This window comes from Zootoca vivipara, chromosome 5 (assembly GCF_965207765.1).
Source record: "Zootoca vivipara chromosome 5, rZooViv2.hap1.1, whole genome shotgun sequence".
Taxonomy (NCBI): Eukaryota; Metazoa; Chordata; class Lepidosauria; order Squamata; family Lacertidae; genus Zootoca; species Zootoca vivipara.
The window spans coordinates 28,739,149-28,764,928 of NC_142588.1; the positions used below are offsets into that span (position 1 = coordinate 28,739,149).

Consider the following 25,780-nt stretch of genomic DNA (forward strand, 5'->3'; position numbering starts at 1 on the left):
ATACATTTTTTGAGAAGTTGGCTTTTGAGCACTTCTTGACGGCCAAAACCTACAAAAACCTGCAGCCAGACACAACGCGGGGAATGAGGATCAATCACAGGCCACCATTTGTCTGCCATTCTACCTTCAAACCTCTGGAAACAAAACAAAACAACCCTATCATCTGTCTCCAAGGCTGTCGTCAAAGGTGTCAACGAGGACAAGCAATCATAAACCATAAGCCTTTTTATCAACACAGCAAACACACACACACATACAATTGTTGTCTCTCTCTCTCTCTCTCCCCCTCCCCCCAGTTCTACAGTATTCAAGAGTGTCTGGGAGGGGCACCATCCTTGCTGCTTCCCTGGATAGGGCAAACCAGGTTGGCAGGGAGAGGCTGGGGCTGTGCAAGGAATACAGGCAGAGCCAACCCTCTCCCCCGGCATGTCTGCACAGACTTGGTCCTGCTGCCACCACTGTGCCATCTGTTAAAACACCCCATCCTGGTCACTCCTGGGTCCAAATAGATGGGCAATCCTTCCCTTTTGCATTAATTTTGGGGTGCTGCCCTGACGAGTGAAGTTAGCAAAATTTGCTTCCTGGATTCGAAAGATGTTTTGATAGGTTGTTTAAACATGCACAACTGGGAAATTCAGTCCCAGACACAAAGGCAGAAAAGGGGTGGGGGGAGAGGCAACAACAGTGGAGGAGACCTCAAAGAGGGGCTTTCCAGAAACCAAAGCTCGAGTAAGTCACTGGATAGTTCGTGCTGAGGTTGCAGGTTCAATCCCTCTATGGGGCAGGTGCCTATTCCTGCATTGCCGGGGGTTGGAACACCTGATCCTCGGGGTCCCTTCCAACTCTAGGGGGGAGGGTACAAAAAATGCAAAGTCTAAGGAGGAAGAGGAGGAATTTCCCAAAGGACATGGACTGAGAAGGCCACTCCCTCCTGGCAGTTCCAAGTTCCAAGTCTCGCTCGGTCATAATCTATTATTCTCTCTGCAGAAAAGTAGAAGTAATAGTGGAATAAAGGAGGGGTGTGAAGCGTGCAGGTGTGTATACAGACAGAGACAAACAAGAGAGGGAAAAGCCTAGGCAAGAAGGAAGGTTAAAAGAGGTCAACACAGCAAGGCTTGTTTATTATCACAGCTGGGCTACACAAGTGTTCTCTGTTATGGTGCCACTGCAAGCATGTGGCCGGGCTCATTGGGAGGTTTAAGCTCACGTAAAAAAAAAAAATCCCACAGTTATTCATATTTTTTGTGTGTATTTGAAGGATATGGAGCCACACAGAAAGCCTAGGTGGCTCTACCGGAAGCGCAGTTTTTGCGTAAGCTCTGGAATGCTCAATGTAATCAGCCAAGCTGGCTCTCCCTCATTCTCCATGCACACACACAAACACCCACCATCTGTTCACACTGCGTGAGGGCACCCATGGCTGCAACACCCATGCACTCACAACACACTCACACACAGAATCTCACACCTGCAGGAACCCACGCCCACAAAGCAGTGGGTGCGTCCAAATGCAGCAGCAGTGGGACGACTGTCTCTTTTAAAGGATTATTTAGCTAGAAACAAAGCAGCCAATAGCAACGCCACACTGCAACCCAAATTATTCGGAAGCATACCTCCGGGGGTGGCTGTTTTGCTGTTGACGGGTGATGGTCCCCTTTTTCGTCATGGGAACTTTGTTCCTAGCTAGGGATGCCTTTTTGCCGTCAGTTACCCTAGCCCGCCCCACAAATTTGCATTCCACAATCAATAACGTTATTTCTCTTTAAAAAAAATAAAATCAGTGTTTCTCAGCCAATTGTGTGCCCAAATGCCTCTGTCACTCTGCCAGGGCACCGAGAGGCCAAATGGAAGCCCGTCATTCTACAGCGACCAGAGATAAAGTGGAGACAAGTTTGCAAGGCCCTTCTTAAATTGGCGGGCACAACCCTGTGACCACCTGTCGGTTCTTAAATCACTACGAGGATGCCAAGCCTCCTGTGGGGAATATTCCAGGGAGACAGGATTTTGCAGGACCCTCTGGGTGTCTGAGAAGTCCGTGATATGCTAGTCAAGTTTGGAACCAGCGTTGTGCTACCTGTCCCAGCCTGATATGGGTCTAACTTTCGGTCAAAGGAAGAGAAAGGGGTTGCTCTTCATCCCTGACCTGATCACACCTCTTCCGTTGCAACGAAGACCCAGGAATGCTTGGCAGAGCTCCTGGGCGCTTGCAGAGGTATGTGCTTGAAAGCAACTGGTGGACCAAGGTGTACATACCTAACAAGGTGTAAATTATTGGAAGCTATTGCTAGGAATCATAACACGAGAGATGATGGGGCAGGTAAACATATTTGGGAGTCTGGCTATGAGCGGAAATGTGTGATAAGACAATTTAAACATTAAATTAAATTACATATTTTAAATATATTTATATATATATATATATATATATAAAGACCACCTGAACCTACAGTGCAGAATACTTTGCCCCCTTTCCCATTTTGCTTCGATACAGCTTTGATCTCTGCTAAGCTGGGGGGTGGGAAACAGATAATCCCCACGGCCTTGTAAGGAGAATGGACTCACCCAGGCAGGTGCATACATACATACATACACTCGCACACACGCACACAACATGTTCTGCCATAGTTAGTTACATTCAACTGTGTTTCCTGATCATCTTGTTAAGCTGTTCCTCTCCTTTGGGTTTCGACAGCCGTCTCCCAGCCCTGCAGCCAGCATCCTGACCAAACTGTGCCCTCGGCGGCTTCTACCAGATGTAGCCTCCGTCGTCAGCCTCTCCCGCCTCGCCCTCCTCCTCCTCGGCCTCCTCGCCGGCTTCCTCAGTCTCTTTCTCTTCCTCGTCTTCCCACCCGACGCCACTCCCAAAGTCCCCCGAGAATCCAACGATATCATCTGCAATGACGAGAACAACAACAGCAGAAGCAGCGGCGTTAGTAAGGAAATGGCAGGTGCGGCACTTTGGTAACCGTGGATGGTGAACCCTCCCCCTCAGAAGGCTTTCCTTCGCTTCTTCCATGGCGAGGAAGCCTTTCTGCTCAACTCTACTCAAGTGGGGCCAACAGGAGCAAGCCAGCAGGAAATCACACCGAGCAAGTCGGAGTTAACTCTTTATTAGCAAAAAACAGGAGTGTCAGGCCTCATGAGCACTCGTCTCTGCCAAGTCTTGCCCCCCTCTCCCCGCCCAGAAGCACTTGCTGAGACTGAAGGTTCCCACCTCCTCGCTGCTGCCTAAGTCCAGCGTCTGTGAAGTTCACTCTTTATTCGAAGAAACCAAAACAGTGCAGGCCTAGAGATCGCAGCAACTCTTCCTAGTAGGCCTTGCCCCAGTGAAGCAGTTGCGAGGTCCCCACCTTCCCACCGCTCTGTAAGGCTCCTCCCTCAATTCCTTCCCCAACAGCCTAAGGCTCTGTTGTCTTGTCTCCCATTCCTCTGCCCTCTTCATTTCTCTGCATGTTCTGGGAGACTGTGTGTGTGTGTGTGTGTGTGTGTGTGTGTGTGTGTGTGGATCTGGTCGCAGCAGGAGGGGGAGACATTTGTGCCTCTTCACTAGCCAGACTCCTCTCTACCTCTTGGCCTCCCACCTCTCCTGCTTCAGCTTCTGGACTCTGCCACAGATTCTCCCAGCTCACTCAGCCCTGTTACCTCTTCAGCTTCTGACACCTCCTCTTCCCAGTCTTCTCCCTCTGACTGCTCATAGTGGTCCCACCACCGTTCCCTGGGCTCTGAGCCTTCGTGTGGGTTCCACAGCTGGTTCTTCCCACCGTTCCTCTGCATCCAACCAGTCCACGACGGGGGCCACGTTGGAGGCCCCCCTTGTCGTGTGCAACACGTACATTTTGTGCTCCAACCTGCCAACAGTTCTCCCCCCTCCCCCCCTTCATTCTCCTTACCACAATCTGGATTCCCATGCATCCGCGTTCCTGTTAGTTCCATGCCAAGGTGATCCACACACCAACACTCCCCACTGCTTGGGTCGCACTGCATCTTCCGATAGTACCCATCCTCATCGCAGCTGGGGATGAAGATCCCTGGGGAAGCAAAAATCAGCAACAGGGCGTCAGTAGAGTTGGGGTACAATGCTTGCAGCAGCAGGACTCCATTGCTGGGAAATGATTTTTAGGTTTGCCGTGTTTTGAAGAGTGAAAAAGAGGATGTGCTATGGAAAAAGAGGACATCGGGCAACCCTAGCAGCCCTCAGCATCTTGTATAACTGGGAATTTAAAGGAAGATCATACACTTTGAACAAGAAAGGAACTTAAGACTGTAAGGAATAATTGGCCAGAGTACGGAGTTTGGAACTACTTTTAAAAATAAGCCGCTTCAGTACACAGTTAAATAAATAAAAAATCTGACCTAAGAGGTACTTTCATGAATAAACATAAGCGATGGAAAATGACAAGGGAAAATCTTCACACAGCGATTATTTCCCTGGCAAGAATTATGGTGTGCAAAAACCACTGACAAAAATCATAATAGTGGGTTGCCATATATGCATACTGCCAGAGCAACCACCCCTGCCCTGTGGCAATGAGCTAGTTGCACGATTATCGCTGAAATCTGCCCAGATTGGGGATTTGCTCACACAAATGGCTCCAGCTATAAGTCTGCTTTGGGCATGGCCACTCACATGTATGAGCTGGACCAGGCACCCCCAAACTCGGCCCTCCAGCCACTGGCGGAGGATTCCCAGTGGCGCAATCCTGGTGGGGTGCTATCGCAGCTGCCCCCCTGTCCGCGCTGGGCACCACACCCCCACAGGCAGCACGCCACGGCCCCAGGATGTGCACCAGCCCCCTGCCTTCCTCTCCACCACCCACCACCCCCAGTGCCGGAGCATGAAGCTCCCCCACTACCTCTAGCTGTTTGGGGACTACAACTCCCATCATCCCTAGCTAACAGGACCAGTGGTAAGGGATGATGGGAATTTTAGTCCCAAAACAGCCGGAGGGCCGAGTTTGGGGGTGCCTGAGCTGGACCTTAGGAAGGAGCCGTTAAATCTGCCTAAATCTTCATTTCCATGACACCATCTAAAACAGGTGTGGATCCTCTGGCCCTCAGCTGTGGGGCAAGCAGAGATGGGGCTTGGGTGAAAGAGACTTTGCAAACCAGCACTGGCTGGTGAAGCACCTTCCAAGCATCGACTATCAGCACCGAGACACCCACAAGATCCCGTTCCCCTTCTCTCACCCATCCCCAAATAGCTCCCCATTTCCAACTCACCGGGTTTCTTTTTGGCTGCTTCCTGGATCTGTATCCTCTCCAGCTCCACAAGACAAGGAGGCTCTGAAACACCCAAAGCAAAACGCGTGTCCATTCCAGGATTGCAAAAAACCAGCTCAAAGCAATCTCATCGGAGCCGCGTGCTCGTCAATAAATGAGCCGCTCTCCCCCAGTAATCTCTGATACAAGGGTAAAAGAACTGGCCTACCTTGCAGGACTGCTGGAAGGGTCATTAACATAACATATGCAAAGCGCTCTGAGCCCTTAAGAAAAATCACTTACCGGTACTTAAATACCAGGCGTTTCATTTACTAACAGCACTGGTCTACCTTGCAGGGCTGTTGCAAGGATTGATGAGGGGTGTGGGTGTGTGCGTGTGCGTGTGCGCAAAGGGCTCTGAGTTCATAAGAAAAAGCACTACAAGAAAGAAGATTCCACCTAAACATTAGGAAGAACTTCCTGACAGTAAGAGCTGTTCGACAGTGGAACTTGCTGCCAAGGAGTGTGGTGGAGTCTCCTTCTTTGGAGGTCTTTAAGCGGAGGCTTGACAGCCATCTGTCAGGAATGCTTTGATGGTGTTTCCTGCTTGGCAGGGGGTTGGACTGAATGGCCCTTGTGGTCTCTTCCAACTCTATGATTCTATGATTCTAAGCGCTAAGCAAATATTCTCCTTCCTAAAAACCATTGGCAGCTCCTGGGGAGAAAATATGAGAGAGACCATCTTCACTGCAAGTCTGGGGAAAAAAAACATGCTGCTAGAGACTATCAAGGTGGGGTGATGTTTTGGGACTTCCGTTGGGGTCCAGAATTAATCTTGAAGGTGCCTTATTTACAGGGATGTTTCTGCGTTTTATTAGTAGACCTTACTAATGTTCAATTTTTGGTATATTTCTTATTGAGATGCTGAGATGTTTTGGTTAACTTACTGTTAAATTCTGTTGCCAGTTTTGCCACCACGAGCAAAATTTACGACGGAAAGGTAGCGTGCAAATAAAGGATGATTATCTTTAATCGAAGTGGGGTTGTAACAAGTGCCTCTTTAAACAGCTTTATGCTATGGTAAAACACATCAGCCAAGAAGAGGCCTTTTGTTTAGTGCCATCAGTGAAAGATAGAGAGAAGCCCATTTGTCGGCGTGTGTGTATCTCTTTCAGCATCGCTTACAACAGTTGGCACTATATAAAGAACGGCAGGATATGGCTGGCTGGAAGGAGTCAACACAAAACAACTCTTAGAAGAAACCTTGCAGCGACGCACTTTCTCGCCAGAAGCAGAAACACCACTCTGCGGTGGAGACGCGGCCGTCCTTGTAGGTGTCGCAGGAGTTGAAGAAAGGCCGGATGCAGATCTCGTACTTGTCCAGGTTGATCGCTGCCAGCTCCGTCTGGTCCAGGAAAAGGTCGCTGTTGGTGTCCAGCTTGGAAAACATCCAGCCAATCGAGTCTTTGCAACTGGCCACAAGGCTCTTGTCCAGCACTGCAAACAGACGGGGGTTTGAAAAAAACAACAGCAGAGAGTGAGAAAGAAGAGTAAGGGGGAGTGAAGGTCCCTCTGCGCATACAGTTGTAACGAGGGTCGCTTGTGCCTGCAAGTGCGGGATTTGGGTGCAAGTTTCAGCATCCCGAGGACCTCAGCTTCCATTGTTCCCTCTAAGAGTGAACTCGGGTGGTTTGGAGCCGAAATGGGGCTCCTGAGAGACGAGGCGGGGGAAGCAGCGTGTGAAGGTGAACGTCAAGGTAAGAAGAAGTATAAAACTTTAAAAATACACCCCTAGGAGGCAAAAGCACCCCAAAGACAACCCAATGGAGACCAAGCATGCTCAACAGCTGTGGAATGTTGAGTGTCAGCTGGTAAACAAAAAAACACACATTTTGTGTGTGCAATGGAGTATCCTAAGGATAACATGTCCATGTCTGAACAGGAGCACTTGCACTGAGAGGCAGATCACCTGCAGTGATTTGTTGCAGGTTCTACTCGTTATTTTAAAGAAAGCAAGCAAGCTGCTAGACCTTATGGCTACAAAGACTGTGGTGATGAAAAACTTGTAGGCGATGCTGAGGAGCTACACAAATGGGAAGCTGAGCAGAACACCGTGTGGCTGAGAGGCAGGTGCTCCTCGAGTGCCTTGCCGCTCCTCAGAGAAGCTGCATGCATTATGCAAATAGGCTCGATCTGCATAATTTATACCGCTCACAGGGTTCTGTCTTCCTAGTTGCAGAATTTTTCCTTATTTAAAAGTGTGTGTGTCGACACAAGCCTGTGCATATGCACAGCCTCTCCTGGAAAAGTCTGCCCTGTCAATGCTGCTGCACATCAGGATTCAAACGTCAGGCCTACAGGCCTGAACTTCTGCACCGGAACCCCAAAAGACCACCTTTGCAGTTCTGCACGGCAAATACACGTTAAGCGTGTATGGAGCAGAGGTGAACAACTGCAGGCCCACAGGCAAAATCTGGTCCTCTACAAGGTACCAGCTGCTACCTCTCTCCTTCCAGAAGCCAAGCTAGAGGCAGAAGATGCAAGGAGGACGTGGCATGCAGGGCAGCAGAAGACAGTGGCAGGCGGCCTGAAAGGGTCATGGCTGCAGCGTCGGCCCACCACGCTCGGCTCGCTTCTCAAAGTGGCCCTCTAGGAAAAGCAGCTGCTGTTGAAAGAGACGGGAGCCTTGCCATTTCCCCGCACGGCCTGCTTCACTTCCTATCTCCTATGCAGTTTGTGATGCTGCTGCCAGGCTGGTTCCAGATGGACTTCCTCACCGCTGGAGGTGAGCCACACCGGCTCACTGCTCTGCTTACGAAAGCCGAGGGATGGGAGTGGCAGAGCCAACGGTGGCACAAGGGCATCACCCTCCCAACGGGGCAAGACTTCATCCAACGCAAAGGCCCGCCTGTGGGAGAAGCATGCGGCTTGGCGGTTTCTGTTCACTGACATTTAAACTAATGATCTTCCTCCTGGCCGGTCGCACTTCCACGTTCTGCGTGTGCTCTGGGACCAATCTGCCAACTCTGCTCAGGGGCTGGGGACTTGTTTAAAACAAACAAGTGCGCAAAAACCTTTGCCTTGCTGTGCTCACACAGCAACTGGCAGAATGTGGGTGGCCCACACAGAAAGCTCTGCTCTGTGGAAGCAGCCAGGAGATGAGCAGGGCTTGCTTGGTTTAATGTACAAAATGTGCATTTGCTGACGACGCACCCCTCCCAATTTCCCGTGCTAAGCACATTTTCCCTTTCATCACACCAACTACAAAATGCATTAATAATAATAATAATAATAATAATAATAATAATAATAATGATGATGTTTTGAAAATTCCAGACTCTGGCTTGAGTGTTAATTTCTCAGATCAGCTCTGAGAACAAAGTATTGTGTTTCAGCTGATGAAAATGTGGCAAATGGCACATGTAAAGCTGCACTTAACGCACCAAATCTGATTGGATGAACATCATGGTGACTCAAGAACTGTTTAGCGCAGAGATGGGGAAGCTGTGGCCCTACAGAGTTTATTGGACTACATTTCCCATCATTCCCAGCCAGCTTGGTTGGCAGCTGGGCTCGATGACCGGATTCGTAGTCCAGCAGCATCTGTAGGGCCGCAGATTCCCCGTTCCTGATCTCATGGTATATAAACTAATAGAGTCACACATAAAGACCAGTTTAGTGCCGAAATACGACAAGCTGCTGGCACCCAACAAATAACTGCTCAGCCAAAGCAAAAACAATTTAGTTTCACAAGGGGAAATAAGAGCTGACACAACAGGGGGAATGAAGATTGACGGAACCAGGCACGTCTGCTGTGCCGGCTCCAGTGAAATAAATGAGCCTGTGGCTCTCGCAAAGTCCTATTCATTGCAACAAGGCTGTCCCTCTCTAACAGGAGTTGTTGAAGGGCTGGTTGTGGTCACCTTCCCTCGTTCGGCGCAGAAGACAGAGCTTTCTCACGTCGATCCTGAAAACATGGCGGAATTTTCCCACCGGTTTCTCTGCACTGCTGAAGTTACAGCTGAATGTGTTCCTGCGTCTTTCACACCTGAATGAAACAACCCTCTTATTCCTGGTATAACTTAGAGGAAAGAGAGGGGTTAAGCCAAGGGGTCCATTGGCCATTCTGGGTGATGGGATGACAGGTTCCCCAGCCCCTGGGTTAAGCCAAAGTATGCATTCGGAAATATCCTATTGCGCAGGACTGTACCACTTCGTAGATGGTGAATCACACGTTTCAGCATTCTCTCCTACCAAAAGCTCCCTGTGTGTGGAAAACCAGCCTGCCAGGAAGAAATATATAGAAGAAATAGGGGCGGTATTTAACAGAATGGTTGCATTAACACAACTGGGTCCCCAGCCACTGTACCCAAATCTACTCCAGAGAGTTGGCAGAAACTCCATAAGAGATTTAGGGGGTGCATGGGGGAAAGCAGAGGAAGAGAACATTTCCTTGTGCAAGCAGAAATCTTCATCCTGACATAAGGTTCGCCTTAATGCTACTACCTTGAACGCAACCCTTTCACCCCAACGTGCAGGCTTTCCAAGGACAGAAAGGTGTTTGTTTTTTAAACCTACTCAATCATGCAGCCAGCCATCTACCTGCAACTCAAAGATGTTCAGTCTAAGGCAGGGGTCTGCAACGTGCGGCCCATGGGCCAGACGCAGCCCACAAAGACCATTTTACCGGCCCATGAGCCACCCCTGAACTGAGCCACCCGGTCGGCGAGTCCCCTGCGTGCTGCACTAAACCAGCACAGCACGGGGACTTGCCGAGCGGTACCGGAAATTGTTTCTGCGCACGTGCAGATACTGGAACCCACGTCTGTGCATGTCCAGACGCCGAAAATTGCTTCTGCACAGGCACGATTTTCAACGTATGGGCATGAGCAGAAGCAATTTCCGGTGCCGCAGACATGCACAGACACAATTTCCGGCATCACGCTGCCCCAGTCTGGCCCACGGACAATCTCCATGGGAGTGATCCGGCCCATGGCCGGTAAACCTTACCGACCCCTGGTCTAAGGGAATCACTGGACACAGGTATCAGTCCAGTAACTGCAGAGAGAATCTCTTCAGAGATTGCATGGCTCCGTTTCCGTCTTCCCATGACCGTTTTTGTACACGCATGCATATGACAACGGCCACAGTTTCTTCATACCATTCACTGGATTGGCCCCTGCGCTCCCGGAGCTGTTCTGCTTGGCATTCTCATGCAGGAGCTGGAACCAGTCACGGAGCCGATCCCCCAAGTCTGCCAAGTCTTGCCCAGTACAGGTTTCTGTAAATCAAATGCAGAATTATTAACTGAACACCCCGAGCTGGGAAGGAGTCAAGTTACTGAGCCAAAAAAAGGAAAAAGCATGCAGTTATCAAGCACGTTTGTGCCTGCTTGCATACAAGTGTGCTTCTCATGGCCTTTCCACACAAGAACATGAAAGACACCCAAACACTATTTTATCCATTGTGCAAGAGTCTCTTTTAAGTAGCAAAATATTCCGTCTCCATGGAGTAAATTCAGTGTGTTTATGTGTGTAATACAGAAAGGACGGCTTACTGAGGAGTTGGGGAAGGTGATGACTTGTGACATTTATTAGCTTGGAAATCCTTGTCCATTTCAATCCCTGCCTTAAACAAAAGTCTGAGCTGTCCAAATGGTGGATAAACTCCAGGATTTGACAAGAGCACCACTCACTTGCCTAACCAGAGTGCGTTACACATCTTGGACTGGTCTAGAATTTGGCCTTCTGTACTTTTATGGGGATGGAAAGCAGCAGAGAGAAGCCTGCCACTTTAAGGGTTTAGGTACAGAATAGCACACAACTCAGAAACAAGTTACAATAGTTAGGTTGCAACCTTTATACCAGTTAATTGAACAAAACTTACATAATTAATTTGCTAATTTTTTACACAGGTAACAGTGCTATATTCGCTAAGTAACATTAAGCATCCCATTTATATTTATTTTTTTCATGCATGCCTCATAGCAGATACTTACCTCTTTATCCTGGCCTTTGATGCCTATATGTTTTTAGGACCCACCTTCTATTTTTGATTGTAAATCGGTTCATCTGGTTTTAATACTGTCTACACCTGCCTTGGGTCCTTATGGTGAGGGGCAAGGAAGAAATCTAAGCAACAACAAAATGGACCTATTTCCGTCCCCCACTTTGAAAATGGCAGTGTAGCGTGAACTGGATTTCACATTTCCACGCGAACTGGCTCTTGGCAGATGTACTGGAATGGTTTCTGAATCTTTATTGCGTGGGTCAGAACTGCAATCATGGGGGGGACCTGATTTTTGGTGCTTTAAGCTTTCCCATAGCTCTTAGGTCAGCACCATATTGACCCAAGCCTAGGAGACCCAAGGTGTGTGTGGGGGGGGGGGACCTGGGCCAGGTGTACTCTTTATGGGCACCCTTCCCCAGCAGTGGGCTCAGGTGGGCTTACCTGGGCTTAGTGTGCAGCTGAGACTCTGCTATGAACACTGCCCTAGAACAAGGCTGCAGTGGGGAAGGGAGCGTTTTGTGGGAAATTCAAACAGTGAGTAGACCCAGCTCTTTTAGAACTAGCTTTTTTTTTTAAAAAAAAAGGTGGGTCCATGGCAAGCGGCAGCAGTGCCCGCTGCCACAATGCTGGAGCCCTGAAAGCTGCCCAAGGATGCCTGGTAGTAATGCCAACCCCAGGGTCACCTTCCCAGAACAAAACGATGACAATGCACACGAAACTGCGGCGTGAGATGTGTTACTAGGGGAGGGAGCTTGCCTGCATCTGGATAATGGTCTCATGTAGTTTGCCTGGCAGAGAAATGCATATGGCACGATCGAGGGAGATTGGGACCCCTTGGAATATGATTTAACGCCAGACTCTTAGGCAGGCATCCCCAAACTGTGGCTCTCCACATGTTTTGGCCTACAACTCCCATGATCCCTAGCTAACAGGACCAGTGGTCAGGGAAGATGGGAATTCTGGTCCAAAACATCTGGAGGGCCAAAGTTTGGGGATGTCTGCTCTTAGGCATGCTTTTGTTTCTGTCTTTCACACAAAAAGCAGCAGAGGAAAGGGAAGGAGAAGATGCCATCACCAGGCTATTCACTAAAATGTTCCCCCTGACCTTGTTTGGTGTCTGTGGCTGAGGTCGGGCTATGCTCACTCGCGCATGGGCATTGCCCCTCGCACTTAACGGTCAGCTGTTTGCTGGTCAGGCAGGCTTGCTGCTCCAGTTTGCACTGCAAGACAGAATAGAGAGTAGACAGTCAGGGAAGTCAACACTTGCCAATCAAAGGGGTGGGGGGAACATCCAGGCTCCGGGACTCTGCTGGTCTAGGAGAGTCTGCCATGAACCTCCTCAGCCTCATCTCACCTGCTCCTCTGCTGCCGCCTGACTCTCCCCTCCTCATTTGGTAGTCCCTGCCTAGTCTGTCCAACACAGATCACAAACACTTACAGAGTGGGCAATGCCTCCCTCTCCTCCCACTTCATCACCTCGGTCAACAGGCCAGACCCTTTGGGGTCCTCCTCTCCTCGTTTCCATCCCAGCTGGTCCTGCAAAGACCTGGTGCCTGAGTTTGCTTATCTTCCCTCCATCCCCTTTCCCCCTCTTGTGTCATCTCTTTTAGGTTATAAACCCGAGGGCAGCAACTGTCTTGCTTTTTAACTGATCTGTTGAGTTGCTTTTCAGCTTCTGGAGCACTACAAACAAACAACAAACAGATACTCTAAGTTCTGCACTAAGATGGCGATTCACCTACCGCTTAATGCAACGGCTGAATACTCGTGCACAAGTTCATAATGGTTACAACGCCGCCCCCCATGACCAATTCCAAATTCCATGAATAATATTCCTCCTTGATGGGAGGCAACTCCATTAATCAGCTCCAGTATAAACACATTAATCACAGGGATTAGCGGCTGCATATATCAATATGCTGACATTCAATATAATAAATCGGAGGATGTGACCGTTTCCCTTCTGTCCGCGATAGAAGGCACAGCGGGTCCTGGAAAGTGTTCCTATGGCAGTATAACGAACTCTGCCTCTGGAGCAATGGCACTCAGCTGATGTGTGGTCCAACTTAGGAAAGGGTTCTGTTATTAGCCAAGGCCACATGCCTGCCGTTATTTCCATGGGGGGGAAGGAAAGGAGCAGCACAAAACGAGGCTTTCTGAGAATTTCTGCTTTCATGACGGGGAAGATATATACACAACTATGTGTGCAAGGGAGGGGAAGGAAGCGGGGAATAAATAAGGCTTTTGGTAGCTGGGGTGGGGCTTCAGTGCGCGAGGCAGTTTCTCATGCTCCTAATGACTAGCACAAAAGAAATGTTGCAGAATTCTGCATTTATTTATTGATCGCTATTTTTCATTATTAGAGACATCTTGCAAATGGGCTTGTTTTTCACCCGCTTGCACAGGTCACAGAATTTGACTTGGTGTGGGATTTTGATTGCAAAGGCACGGACGGGGTTTTTAATTATAGTGCACCCGATTCTGCTTATATCTCATGCCAAAATGCAGGAGGGCTCTGCATAGGGACGGGGAATCAAACTTCTCCCCCATGCTCTGTGAATGTTAAGGCTCCATGGCTAGATCCTGCCCCCTTCCATGATGATCCTTGCTTTTTATTCTGAGTACATTTAGGAGGTCTAAGTTCCAGCAACAAGAATCTCTCTCCCGCTGACCCCTTTGAAATCCAGGGGCAGATTGCAACAGAAGGGTTTTGCGGCAGGCCAGCCTTCTGATCCTGTTACTTTTTATTTATTTAACTCTTCAAGCAACAGGAACCAAAAGCAAATAACAATGAATCTTCTTAGTGCTAATCTCCCCCGAATGAAATTTCCTGCTGTGTCCTGGTTTCGAACTAATCAGGCTAAGGCTTCTCAACATTCTTTGGTGCATAATAGGCTAAAAACTGGCTGCCTGTTTCCTGCAAACTATAGAAAAATATCCCCCCCCCCATTGACTTGACCTGCTGTGATTTCATGGGGCATTCGCCAACATCTTAATAACTGATGGGATGGGAGAAAGAGTAACATTTTTTTAAAAGGGGGGGGACCCCAGTATATTTGGCTGTGACAAAACACACAGAGCATCTGGAAATGGAGGATTTAGTTGGTGGGAAGATGAAGGGGTAGATTCACAAAACCCAAACTAAACTTAAGCAAGGTGGGCAATGGAACTGATTTCTTAGAGGGATGGTGCAGTCTCCCTCACTGGCACAAGCGATGGACAAATCTTCAATTTATTCCAGTTTCTCATTTCTCCAAACTTAAAATCAGTTCTCCATATTTCCACATGGTTGTGATTTTTTAATAAAAAAAAGTTCCCATGAAAATTCACCAGTGTTTTAGTGTAAATTTGTCCTAATCTACACGTTTGTATGCAATTTCCCCTAATGAACAAGTGTACGCAAAACAATTTCCCCTAATACAATAATCTGTTGCATGTCATTTTTCACTCATATATGCATTTTTATGCACACTTTACACATTACTTCTCAGGAGAGCTGCACTACAAAATTCAGAAAAGTGTGAGTTTTGAAGACTGTGTTTTGGTTCTTGTATTGTGTTGGAAAGCATGAATTAGGGACAGTCGCTTTTACTCGCAAACTGAAATGAATTTCTCCTCCCATCCCTACTCATTGGAGGCCTTCCAACAGGCTGGACCACCATCCCTTGGGGGGCTCCTGCCGTGGATTTCCTGCATCAAACTACATGTCCAACAAGACCACTTCCAAATCTATGATTTCCAAGTGGTCGGTTCAAAGCATATTACAGCTCTTTACATAGCGGCAAAGCCATAATTCCAATGCTCCACCTCACTGCCAGATTAGTGCTCGGGATGCGAGGAGACAAGCAGGAAAGAATCAGAATCCTCACTTCCTGTTGCAAATTGCCCCGGCCACCATACGGAGCAATCCAAAAATGGCTGCAAAAGAGCTCTGAATTGCATGCTCCAATCCAGACCAATGTTGGGAGCTGTATAAAAACCGCCCTCGTTTTTTAGCAAAGGAACTGTGCTCCGGTTTCTGAATCAGTTTACTAAAGGCTGGGAGGTGATTCTTCACAAGACTCGCTTCTCTATTTTGAGAGAGTTAAATGCAATTGTATGTGCTAAAGGCAAGAGCTTAGTTGGAACAGACTCCCCCATTCCAACAGCCAGAAGGCAGAAAAAGTAGGTCAGCACAGCATAACAAGGGCTACCCAAACGAGCTTTGGCTCAGTGAGTCACACCAATTTTGTACAGCTTCACTGTACTGCATGTAACGTAAAGGGGTATTGCACTCACTTCCAATACTGTAAATATACCACTGCGCTATCACCCAGAGACTCGCTTTGTCTAGAAGGAAAGTCAAACGACCTCAAACCCTTGGTGATACTTGTATTGCTGCTGTCCATCTTTTTAAGGGACCTGCTTTACATTTCGTGGAATCAAAAAGTTGGAAGGCACCTCGAAAGGTCAACAAATTCAGCACCTCCCTTATAACAGAGGGCCAACCAGCCTCTGCTTAAACAGCTCCAGGGGAGGAGACCCTCCCACCTCCCAAAGCGGTCAAAGAACTCTTACTGCTAGGAAGTTTCTCCTAATATTAAGCTGAAATCCGCTTCGTTGCCATTTCCACCCATTGGTTCCAGTCATGATTCCGTGGGCCAAAACTATTGACAATGTCCTAATTGTATGTATTTTGTTTCCAGGATGTGGCGTTTTGATATCAACATCTTGGTAACAGACATTCTCCCTTTTCTAACCAACACCAGGGGCAGCCAAGAGTATTTCCTTCCCCAGAAATGAAGGTGCCCTTAAAAAAAAAGGATTCCTTGATCTTGCTGCCAAAACTCATCTTGATTTCTGGTCTGCTCAATGGGTTTTCAGCAGGTTTTCCTATTATTTCAAAAACCTGTTTGATTACAGGTGACAATGAGGATAGAATAAATTCAAGGAAGGGGCATAGCTCAATGGTAGCACATCTGCCTTGCATATAGAAGGTCACAATTTCACTCCCTGGCATCTCCAGGCAGGACTGATAAGGATTCCTGCCTGAAATCCTGGAGAGCTGCTGCCAGTCAGTGCAGGCAATACTGAGCTGAAAGGACACTGACTTGGTATAAGGCAGCTTCCTCTGTTACTGTGGGTCTGATTTGACTAACCAGTTTAATTTAATAATAATAATAATCATCATCATCATCAATAAAAAATTATTTATACCCCGCCCATCTGGCTTGGTTTCGCCAGCCACTCTGGGCAGCTCCCAACAGAATATTAAAAACACAACAAAACATCAAACATAAAAAACCTCTCTAAACAGGGTTGCATTCAGATGTCTTCTAAAAGTCAGATAGATGTTTATTTCCTTGACATCTGATGGGAGGGCGTTCCACAGGGCGGGTGCCACTACCAAGAAGGCCCTCTGCCTGGATCCCTGTAGCTTCACTACTCGCAGTGAGGGAACTGCCAGAAGGCTCTCAGCATTGGACCTCAGTGTCAGGGGTGGAGACACTAGCAGAAGCCTGCACAAGGAAGCCCGCACAATTGGCCGAGGGGGTGCATGTGTCAGTACAGAATGAGAAGGGAGGAGAAGGGAGACCACTCTGTCAGGCAAACAGAAATGTGTGCGCTGACAGCGCGATCTTAGTGCTACGAATCCCTCCCTGTGTTACTAAATGCGTGTCTGCACCAGAGGAAGTGAAGCCTTCGTACAATTTGTTATTCTCTTAAAAGATTTGCCTCTTTTTATTATTGTCTCTGTGCCTTTTTGGTTCTTTTCATCATACTAGCATTCACGAGAATTCTGCAGATCTGCAGGGTTTAGCAATGACCATTTTAGCTGTCCTCAAAAGAAAAAGAAAAAAAATCCCAGCTAATAATTACCCCTTCTTTAGCTTTAAAATCAACCAATTACTCCACCTCTGGGACCTCCACCAATTGGTTATATATAATCTTTATATAATTTTGTGGGTTGGTGATATATTAAGCAGAGGTGCCAGAGAGGTTATCTTTGTTGGTTATTATCTTTAATATCGCTCGCTAACAATGCCTCCAGTGCTTCCACTAATATATATATATGTATGTGCGTAATTTATTTAACTGTACTGAAGTACTAAGTACTGCTCCACAGTTTGCGTTAATGTATCCTTACAATTTTCACAAAATTGTCCCTGTTTTTACAGATGGAAATGAATGGTGAGAGGACTTAGGCCACCCACTGATAGCCTAGAGAAGAGCATTAATGAAGTGCAAAATTATGTCCGTGAGGTGCCAATGTAGGAAAGAGGGCAAAGTTTCTAAGCTTGAGAGGAGAGGTGTTGTGAGCAGTCAAAAGACACATCAGGAGGAAGGGGCAAGGGGTCTCCATGTCTTCTGCTCACACTCCTGAGTCTCGTCCTAAGGAAGGAGACAGGCACTTCCCTCACAATGAGATGGCCTCACTCAGAGAGTGTCCAACAAAACATGCTTTTCCGCACTACAATCCAGAAATGCGGAAAGAGGAAACATTAGTCCCTTGAGCAGCCATTCTGAAACAAACAGGCCCTAATAACAAGTTAAGGAACCAAGCTTTTCCCATGGCGAAGTGTTGCATGAGACACAAGTAAAGATTGATTTATTTGTTACATTTATATGTTGCTGCCTTTCCTCCAGGATCATCTCCTCTTCCTCCTCCTCCTTCTTCCTACTACTACCGTGTTTCTCCGAAAATAAGCCATACCCCGAAAATAAGCCATAGTGATAGGCAGTTTAACCTTTAATTAATACTTAATTAAAAAAATAATAAGACATCCCCTGAAAATAAGCCACCGTGTGGTTTTTTTAGGAAAAATAAATATAAGACGGTGTCTTATTTTTGGAGAAACACGGTATTAGGATTTATAAGCTGTTTGTAGAGCCAACTCCCAGTACACCATAAAGCCTGCTGAATAACTTTGGGTCCATTACTGGGTACAGTGATACCTCTACTTACGAATAACTCTACTTACGAATGTTTCTACTTACGAATGGAGCTCCATCCGCCATCTTGGATGTGGTTTAGATAGGATTTTTTCTACTTACGAATTTTAGATAGGGTTGCTTCTACTTACGAATTTTTTCTCCCAATGCATTCCTACGAGATTCGACTTACAAATTTTTTCGACTTACAAATGTGTGTTCGGAACGCATTAAATTCGTAAGTAGAGGTACCACTGTAGTTGGGTTTGTTTTGTTTCTAAGCTTAACCTACCTCACAGGGTTGTTGTGAAGATAGAATAGGTTGGTGGGTAGAGAAACAAAAGGACTTGGAGCTAATCCTAACAGCTCTGTTGCCTAGAGCGTGGTGCTGATAATGCCAAGGTTGTGGGGTTCGATCCCCTTAAGGGACAGCGGCATATTCCTGCGTTGCAGGGGGGTTGAACTAGATGACCCTCAGGGTCCCTTCCAATTCTGCAACCCTATAACTCCTAAGAAGTAAGGAATGAGCAAAGACTGTAAAAGAACTCAAGAGAGCAGAGATACAAAAACTCCCGCATAATACTAAATGGGTATGAAATTCTGACCAGACCCCCTGAAACATTGCGGCTGCTTCTTCCCCTGAACAAATGCCCTCCCGCCAACCTCGTTTCCAGGCTTAGCTGCTGCCATTTTCTCTCACCACGGAGCTGTAAGTGTGTCCATCGGAGCCACAGACAGATGCGAGCTGGGTCATGTGACAAGGCTTGCACAAGCTCTCCTTGTTTCCATGGAGTTTCAGGGCAGGCTGTTTGATTCTGTGGGTGCACAGGAGGGAGAGATAAGAAAGAAACCAAGAATTTGTATTAAATCAGGGATAACCTCGCAGCAAACATGCCCTCAGGAACAAGATGCGCTCTTCTCTGTTTGACACTTGAGGAATGTGAAATATCCCGAAACTGCAGACTGGAGAGGGCTCCTCAGGTATCACTGTGGTGCCTGCAATATAACAGGCAGGGATCCACAAGTGAAACTTTTCACAGAGCCACCAGGAGGAAAAGCTTCACCTATGGATTTCTGCCTGTTGTGCTGCCATGAAAGCCGCACACAGAGCTTCCGCCTGCCAAACAGCGACAACTTTAACCTTCAGTTATACGATTTGTTCGCAACAGAAAGGGGTGAAAAGCCATCGAGGGAGAAACAAAACAAAGAGACCCAGATCCACTTCACACCATCCTGTATCAAGAGCAAAAGTCTGAAGGGAGATTTTAAGGGTGTCCAGGTGAATGTGTGTGGTGTGTACCTGCTTTCTCACCACTTTTACTTCACAGGAGTTTGGGCACACACTTGCAGAGAGCTCATGTGTGAACACCTGTGAACCACAGCATAATGTTAAGTGAAGGAACAGAAGAGAGCCTTAGCCACAAGGAATGAGATCGCCTGCGCAATATGGCCTCCCTTAGGGATACTGCCTATTCCTCCTCTGCCTTTTCGCTCTTGAATTTTAAAAAGAAAAAGAAGTTAAGACTTATGGGAATTGTGCAGGCAACTCTATACCTGCTTGTTCAGTGAGAACAGGCAGTGGGGGAGCAGGATCCGTCCAACGGGCCAAATCCTGACCACTCCCATGGGCCATTTCGAGAGATGGGTGGGGCCTCCATCACCTGACGTCACAACGATGTCACATGATCCAAAACATAGTTGCCAAGTTTTCACTTTTCTCGCGAGGAAGCCTACTCAGCATAAGGGAAAATCCCTGTAAAAAAGGGATAACTTGGCAGCTATGGATCCAAAATATCCTGAGTTTCAGTGTCCTGGCTAACAAGTGCCACTTCAGCGGGTGGCTGACAAGCACTTGACACTTTAAAAAATATTCATTCAATATCATGAATAAAACAAATCACTTTTAAATCTACTGTACCAGCCAACTGTATTTAAGTTTGGGTTGTCCTCCATTGACTTATAACAGCTTCCTTCCTCCCTGGTGTGCCCACCACAAAAGGACTCGTCAGAAGCAAGAGCAAGTCACTCAATAACACATACTGCCCCACCAGGGTCTCATGGAGAGGCCAGCTGCTTCCTTACCTGTGCTCCAGCTTTTTGCGACTAATGCACATAGCCCGCTGGTAGCCCTGGGCGATGCACACCTTGTGCCGGCTGCATTTCACTTTCTGGCAGGGATCCTTGGTGGTGTCCACACCTAAAGCCAGAAGTAAATGGAGTGCGAATGACTAAATGCTCCTTTTTATAGCACCTCCGCAGAGGTTGCTGCCTGATATAAAGCAGAAGCTTGCAGACAACCACACACAACATGCTAAAAAGTACAAAGCAACCATGGTCTGCAATACTTTGTTACATGCAACTCTATATGGATCAGAAGCCGTTTCACAAATCAACTTGAATTGAGTCTGATAATTGGGCTAGTTTCCTATTTGTAGTGCTATCTTATAAATAGGGCAGCCCCACGTCCGGGACTCCCAGGTGTAAGGCAATGTCGGATGTGTTTATTTTTTGGAGAATTTCCTTTTTTTAAAAGAAAAGCACAGCAACTTCATTGAGATTTTGCAGAAAAATCTGACTCCACCCCCCTGGGTTCTTATTGGGTAACCCGTTTAACTATTTCACCTCCAGCACTATCATAGGTCAATGTCACAGAAGGTACATATCTCCAAATGGTTATCTACCCTCTACCAAATTGTCTGGCAGATGTAGTCTGAAACTTCCTGACAGCCCCTGAGGATGGAGGAGGATAGGCTAGAATGCATCTTTGGATGGGAATGGAAGACGTGCCTCTAAACCCAGTCCCTCCAGCTACACATCACTAGCTGCCCGTGACTGCTGTTGGATTTGGGCTGCAGAGGACAATGCAGTGTAGAGCTAAGCGCCCTTAAGCTCGCCGCTTTCAAAGGGCATAATGAGCATGCTTAAATCTGCGTGGGTTCAAAGCCAGCAAACTTTACAACGGCAGGAAGTTTGCAGCCTGGATCAGGCAGCCTTTGAAAAACAAAATGCTCTTGCACTATTTTCTGAAGGTCAGCAAATCAGTATTCTGGTCAGGCCAGAGCAGTCAAGGCATTCTTTAAATTGAATTGCCTTTATTTAATAAAACCAAGGGAGATCAAAGGACTGGTGCTCAAGTACTCAATTTTCTAAAAGTTAAAAAAAAAGTCTGGTGCCAGCAGTGATTGGAAGATCAGGCGGTGGTAACCAGCGAAACTCCAGGGCCTCAAAGTTTGAATGTATAAACCTGCTTTAAACAGAATCAGGACCTCAGTGCATCCATTTCAGTTCTGCCTATAGCAAGATGGAGGAATTTGTGGCCTCCATGTGCTGTGGGACTCCAACTCCCATCATCCTCAGCCAGCAAGGGATGATGGTAGGTGGGAGTTCCCCATTCCTGACCTACACAGACTGGCTCAGAGAGGAATCTTTTCCAGCTCCATACCTGGCGATGCCTGAACCTGGGAGCCTGGGTATGCAAAGTATACACTCTTACTTCTTTATGTGTCGATTTTATTTAGGTCAACCATGTCTACACCACTTGCCACCTTAGCCTCTAAGTAGTGTATGGGAAGGATAAAAGGATGCAATGAAACTAAAGCCAATTTAAACTGACCGTGAATTACTATTTTTTTTAAAAAAAATTAAAACTATCTGCAATTGAACTATGGTCTGTTCTCATAGCTTGAGCATGCTACAAGCGCCGTACATTTTTCAATGGTTTAGAAGATCGTGTTGCTCAGGCAACATGTGGATATACCGTACTCAAGTTGCTTGCCATAGAACTCATGCTTTGATTGCAATCCCCAACATCTCCAGGGGGAAGGATCAGAAAGCAAGGAACGGGGAAGGCTCTGGTGTCAGTTGAAGTAGTGGACTAGACAGACCCAATGGTCTTGCCTAGAAGAAAGAAACTTCCTCTGTTCCAGGTTGGCTAGGAAGCTTAAGTTTCGTAACCACACAGCATCTAAGCCAGCAAACTATTCCACCCATTCTCCCTGGCTGCCCCATATACTTTCCCTAGAATAGTGAAAGGGAAACCTCAGGTCTGGTGGCCCCACCAGCGCTCTCTTTTGGACCCCCAGAGCTCTCCACCAGCCACATCCCCTCTCCCCAGTCCATATGATTCACAGTTTCGGCTTTACAACCTCCTTGAACGTCTGGCATGTGGACCTCAGGACATTGCCCAGAAGGGAATCTGCCTGGCCCTCTGGGTGAAAAACGTTCCCCATCCATGTGCTAGAATATCTATGCAGTACCAGCACCCCTCCATTTTTCCTCCCGGTCTCCCTTTCGAAAACTAAACTTTCCCATCTTGCTTTTGTTATTTGACCTGTTTACATAAATGTCCACACCACCCTTCAGTAGAAATTCCTACTGAAGTGGTTTACATGGAAAGGCCAATGCGAAAAAGAATTAAAACGCACATGAAGAATCACATAAACACAACAGCCGAAAAGGCAGCCATATCTGAAAGTTGTAATGCTGCCAGTCAGAGGAGCACAGCTGCATTTACCCTTCCTGCCCCTCTTCCCTGCCTAACAGCTGATCAGCGCAACTGCAGTTGATTTGACAGAGATACATGTGCACAGCTTTGGCTTGTTGCACATGAATATTGTTGGATCAGCACCAATAGCCCTACTTGCAAAAAAAAGAGGAAATTAAAAAAACACAAAACCCTCCCATCCCACTACAACGCTTAGATTAAAATTAGACCAAAATTGGAAAACCTTCAAGCACAGGGAGTTCTTTAAAGCAGATTTAAAATTAATCAGAGGAGTGCCCATTTGGACTCCTCTGGCAAAGCATTTGTGCGAATTGCAGAACCACCCCTGAGACGGCCCTGCAGCATCCCAACTCAACTGCTTTAAAACGGTGGTGGGTGTCTCCCGACGAGCCCCTGAAACAGCCATTGATTCAGATTATTTCCTCTCCTGCATTAAATTTGAGTCCTGCACCATTCCACTTTTTTTATTCTCTGGACAGCTGCTCAGAGCTCAACTCTGTGCTTCTACTCTGCAAATTTCTCCTCTGTCACATCAACCACCCACCCAATAATTACGGATCAATCATCTGTGAAGTCACAACTCTGGAGGCATCGATTTCAAGTAGCAATTAAATGATACTAACCAAGGAAACCAAACCTGCAAACTGTAAACGTTTAGAAGTAGGTGTGTCTCCACTAACATGAAAGGGGGGTTATTTCCATCACTCGCATAAGCACAATCGATTCAGCTCAATGGCACGCAACAACCTTATCTAAGATGCAGGGAAACAGACTTAACTAACCAAAACACCTGGAAGAGCATCAGAATTCAACCCAGAAGAAAGTGATTAAGGCCATGGGCAGCTCACTCTGATGAATGATCAAGGGCAGGTAAAACATTGGCCTATCTACAAATTGTTTTTGTGTTTTTAAGAATATGCATCGGCAAGTAGATTGTATATGAAAGACTACTGCAGCTCGGAGGTAACACCATGCTGCTAATAGAACAGAGGGAATGGAAGATTTAAAAAAGGAAGACCATACCCTCCCCACTTAGAAGGAGAGTTGCAATTCCTGCATGGTACACACATATTTTTTGCAGCTAGTGAAACCGAAACTGGGAAACACATCTCTCTTCAAACACGCCTGTACTGTGGCTTGGTAGTCTTGCCTTCGAAGTCATTTTCAAACGTCTTTAGAACAGATGAAAGCAAGGTAGACGCAAGTGAAATTTGCTCCCAAATTTACCATCTTGCAGGGCAGGAGGAACCTTGTTCTAACAAGGTCTTGGGTACATTATCGCAACAGGTCCTTTAAAAAGATTAAGCGGAACCAAAAGGAAAAGGAAAAAATGTACCTTCATCAGCTGGCTGATTATCCTCCCAGCTTTTGATGTAGTCATCCTAAATGGGGGGGGGGGAGGAAAAATGACAGCCTAAATGAATTAAAAGAGTTTAAACAAGAGGAAATGTCAAGTATGAAAATCCAGATGCTGAGAACTCCAGGCAAATCAAAATCCATACAGATAATGTTATGCAGAGGATGCGACAATGACGCTTCCTTGACAGCCTGAATTCCAGGAAAGGGGCTCTGTTGCTGTAATGTCTCTTGGTTTTACCTTCTTTGTTCCTTTTCTGCAGGAGAAGCTCAACGATTTGATGGGCTGGCGCTTAAGAAGGCTGAATCTTCTCAAAACCTCGATTCTTCACAAAGCATAGAAATGGACTAGGCTCTGTGGGATTTGTCCATTCTTGAACAGCGATGGGAAACCTCCGTACTATGAGCCTAATCAGCCCCCCCCAACTCCAACCTCCCCATTTTGGCCCACAAGGCCATTTCGGCCATCCACACCCACCTGACATCACATATGATGTCATGCCACAATAGAGGTGTGTCAGGTGTGATGCAGCTAAAGACCTGGCTTAGCCAAAATGCGGTTTGCAGGCACTGCTGATCAGCTGGTTGGCAACCCCTGCAAAGGATCAGCTGCAAAACCATCAGCTGATCAAGGTTTGTTATGCCAGGGCTCAGCCATTGCAAGACCCTACAGCGTAGAACTAGGAAGGCATTCCAGAACACGAGGTCATATTCTCTTGTCCCTCGTGACCTTATTTTTACTTTTTTTTTATAAAAAAAAATCTTTTCACATTTCCCAAGCTAGCAAGCAATCAGAAGTTAGCAGCCCACTGCAAATCAATGAAGCCATTTTCTGCTTTAAAGTGTTATGCAATCAGAAATAAACATGCTCTATCAACCAGAAAAACAAAATAAAAGCAGTTTAATGATAGAGCCCTTGGCCATCCTGCTTTCATCAAAATGAAGTGTGTGAGGATTGGGGGGGGGCATAGCTGCCAAGTTTTCACTTTTCTCGCAAGGAAGCCTATTCAGCATAAGGGAAAATCCCTGTAAAAAAGGGATAACTTGGCAGCTATGGGGGGGGTATCCCTGAACCTCAGCAGTTTTCTTTCTTTCTTTTAAAAAATCTTGTCCACTATGGCTCAGAGCTGACCAGTCAGAATGCCTTTATTATTATTTAGACAGACTGCTCTCCCCCTCCATGTGGTACAGTGGTCTTGTGAAGGCGCTCCTGTGTTGCAGCACATCTACTTTTTTTTAGGATATGGGAACTGGTGATATTGCCATGGTGACAAAGATTTTGTGACCTTGACAGGCAGGAGAAGGAAAGGCTCGCCTGTGGAGGAGAGGGGTACACCTTGCCCGCTTACTGGGTTCTCACAAATATGCTGCCAGACTTTTGCAAGAAGGGAGTCGCACCAATGTCACGGAACCATCTACAATGTCCCTCTAGATGCAGGGCCGGATTCCCTCCTGACCAACCTCTGGAGGCCCTTATGACAGTGGTGGGCAGGGCCAACTGGGAGGAGTAAGACGTGGGGCAAAATTATGCCATGTAAGAGCCAGAGGTTTCTAAACACACACACCTGTCAATTGTCCATCCTGGCACACCATTCCAGCCAGGCAAAAACATCTGATGGGGTGCAGAGCAAGGCCTGTGAGAGGAGAGTCTGAGAGGGCCGCATTTGGCCCTCAGGCCCACCAGTCTCCCCTCCTGCTGTTCATATTTTTGGGCAGATACCTGACTCAAGATGGTGAGCCAGGGCAGACATTAACTGCCAACAGATGCTGATGCAAAAGAGCAATTTGCGCAAGCAACGC

At 47.1% G+C, this 25,780-nt stretch overlaps 1 protein-coding gene across 1 annotated transcript; it reads right to left on the reverse strand.

Annotated features, from left to right (window-relative positions):
* Window positions 1-2,607: 2,607 nt before the first annotated feature.
* Window positions 2,608-24,002, reverse strand: LOC118096222 (testican-2). Its single transcript, XM_035137740.3, has 9 exons — window positions 23,961-24,002; window positions 20,203-20,317; window positions 18,821-18,935; window positions 12,314-12,428; window positions 10,361-10,480; window positions 6,478-6,696; window positions 5,221-5,283; window positions 3,891-4,028; window positions 2,608-2,892 (listed from the first exon to the last, which is right to left on the reverse strand). The coding sequence occupies exons 2-9, from the start codon at window positions 20,232-20,234 to the stop codon at window positions 2,747-2,749; spliced, it is 948 nt and encodes a 315-aa protein (XP_034993631.3). The 5' UTR covers window positions 20,235-20,317; window positions 23,961-24,002; the 3' UTR covers window positions 2,608-2,746.
* Window positions 24,003-25,780: the final 1,778 nt, after the last annotated feature.

Excerpts from the sequence above, each read along its gene's own strand:
- LOC118096222 (XM_035137740.3), bottom strand. The coding sequence starts at position 20,234 with ATGTGCATTAGTCGCAAAAAGCTGGAGCACAG. Across the intron at positions 10,481-12,313 it reads AGCCACAGACACCAAACAAG|AAACCTGTACTGGGCAAGAC; the intron begins GTCAGGGGGAAC and ends TTTGATTTACAG. Across the intron at positions 2,893-3,890 it reads GCATGGGAATCCAGATTGTG|ATGATATCGTTGGATTCTCG; the intron begins GTAAGGAGAATG and ends TCGTCATTGCAG.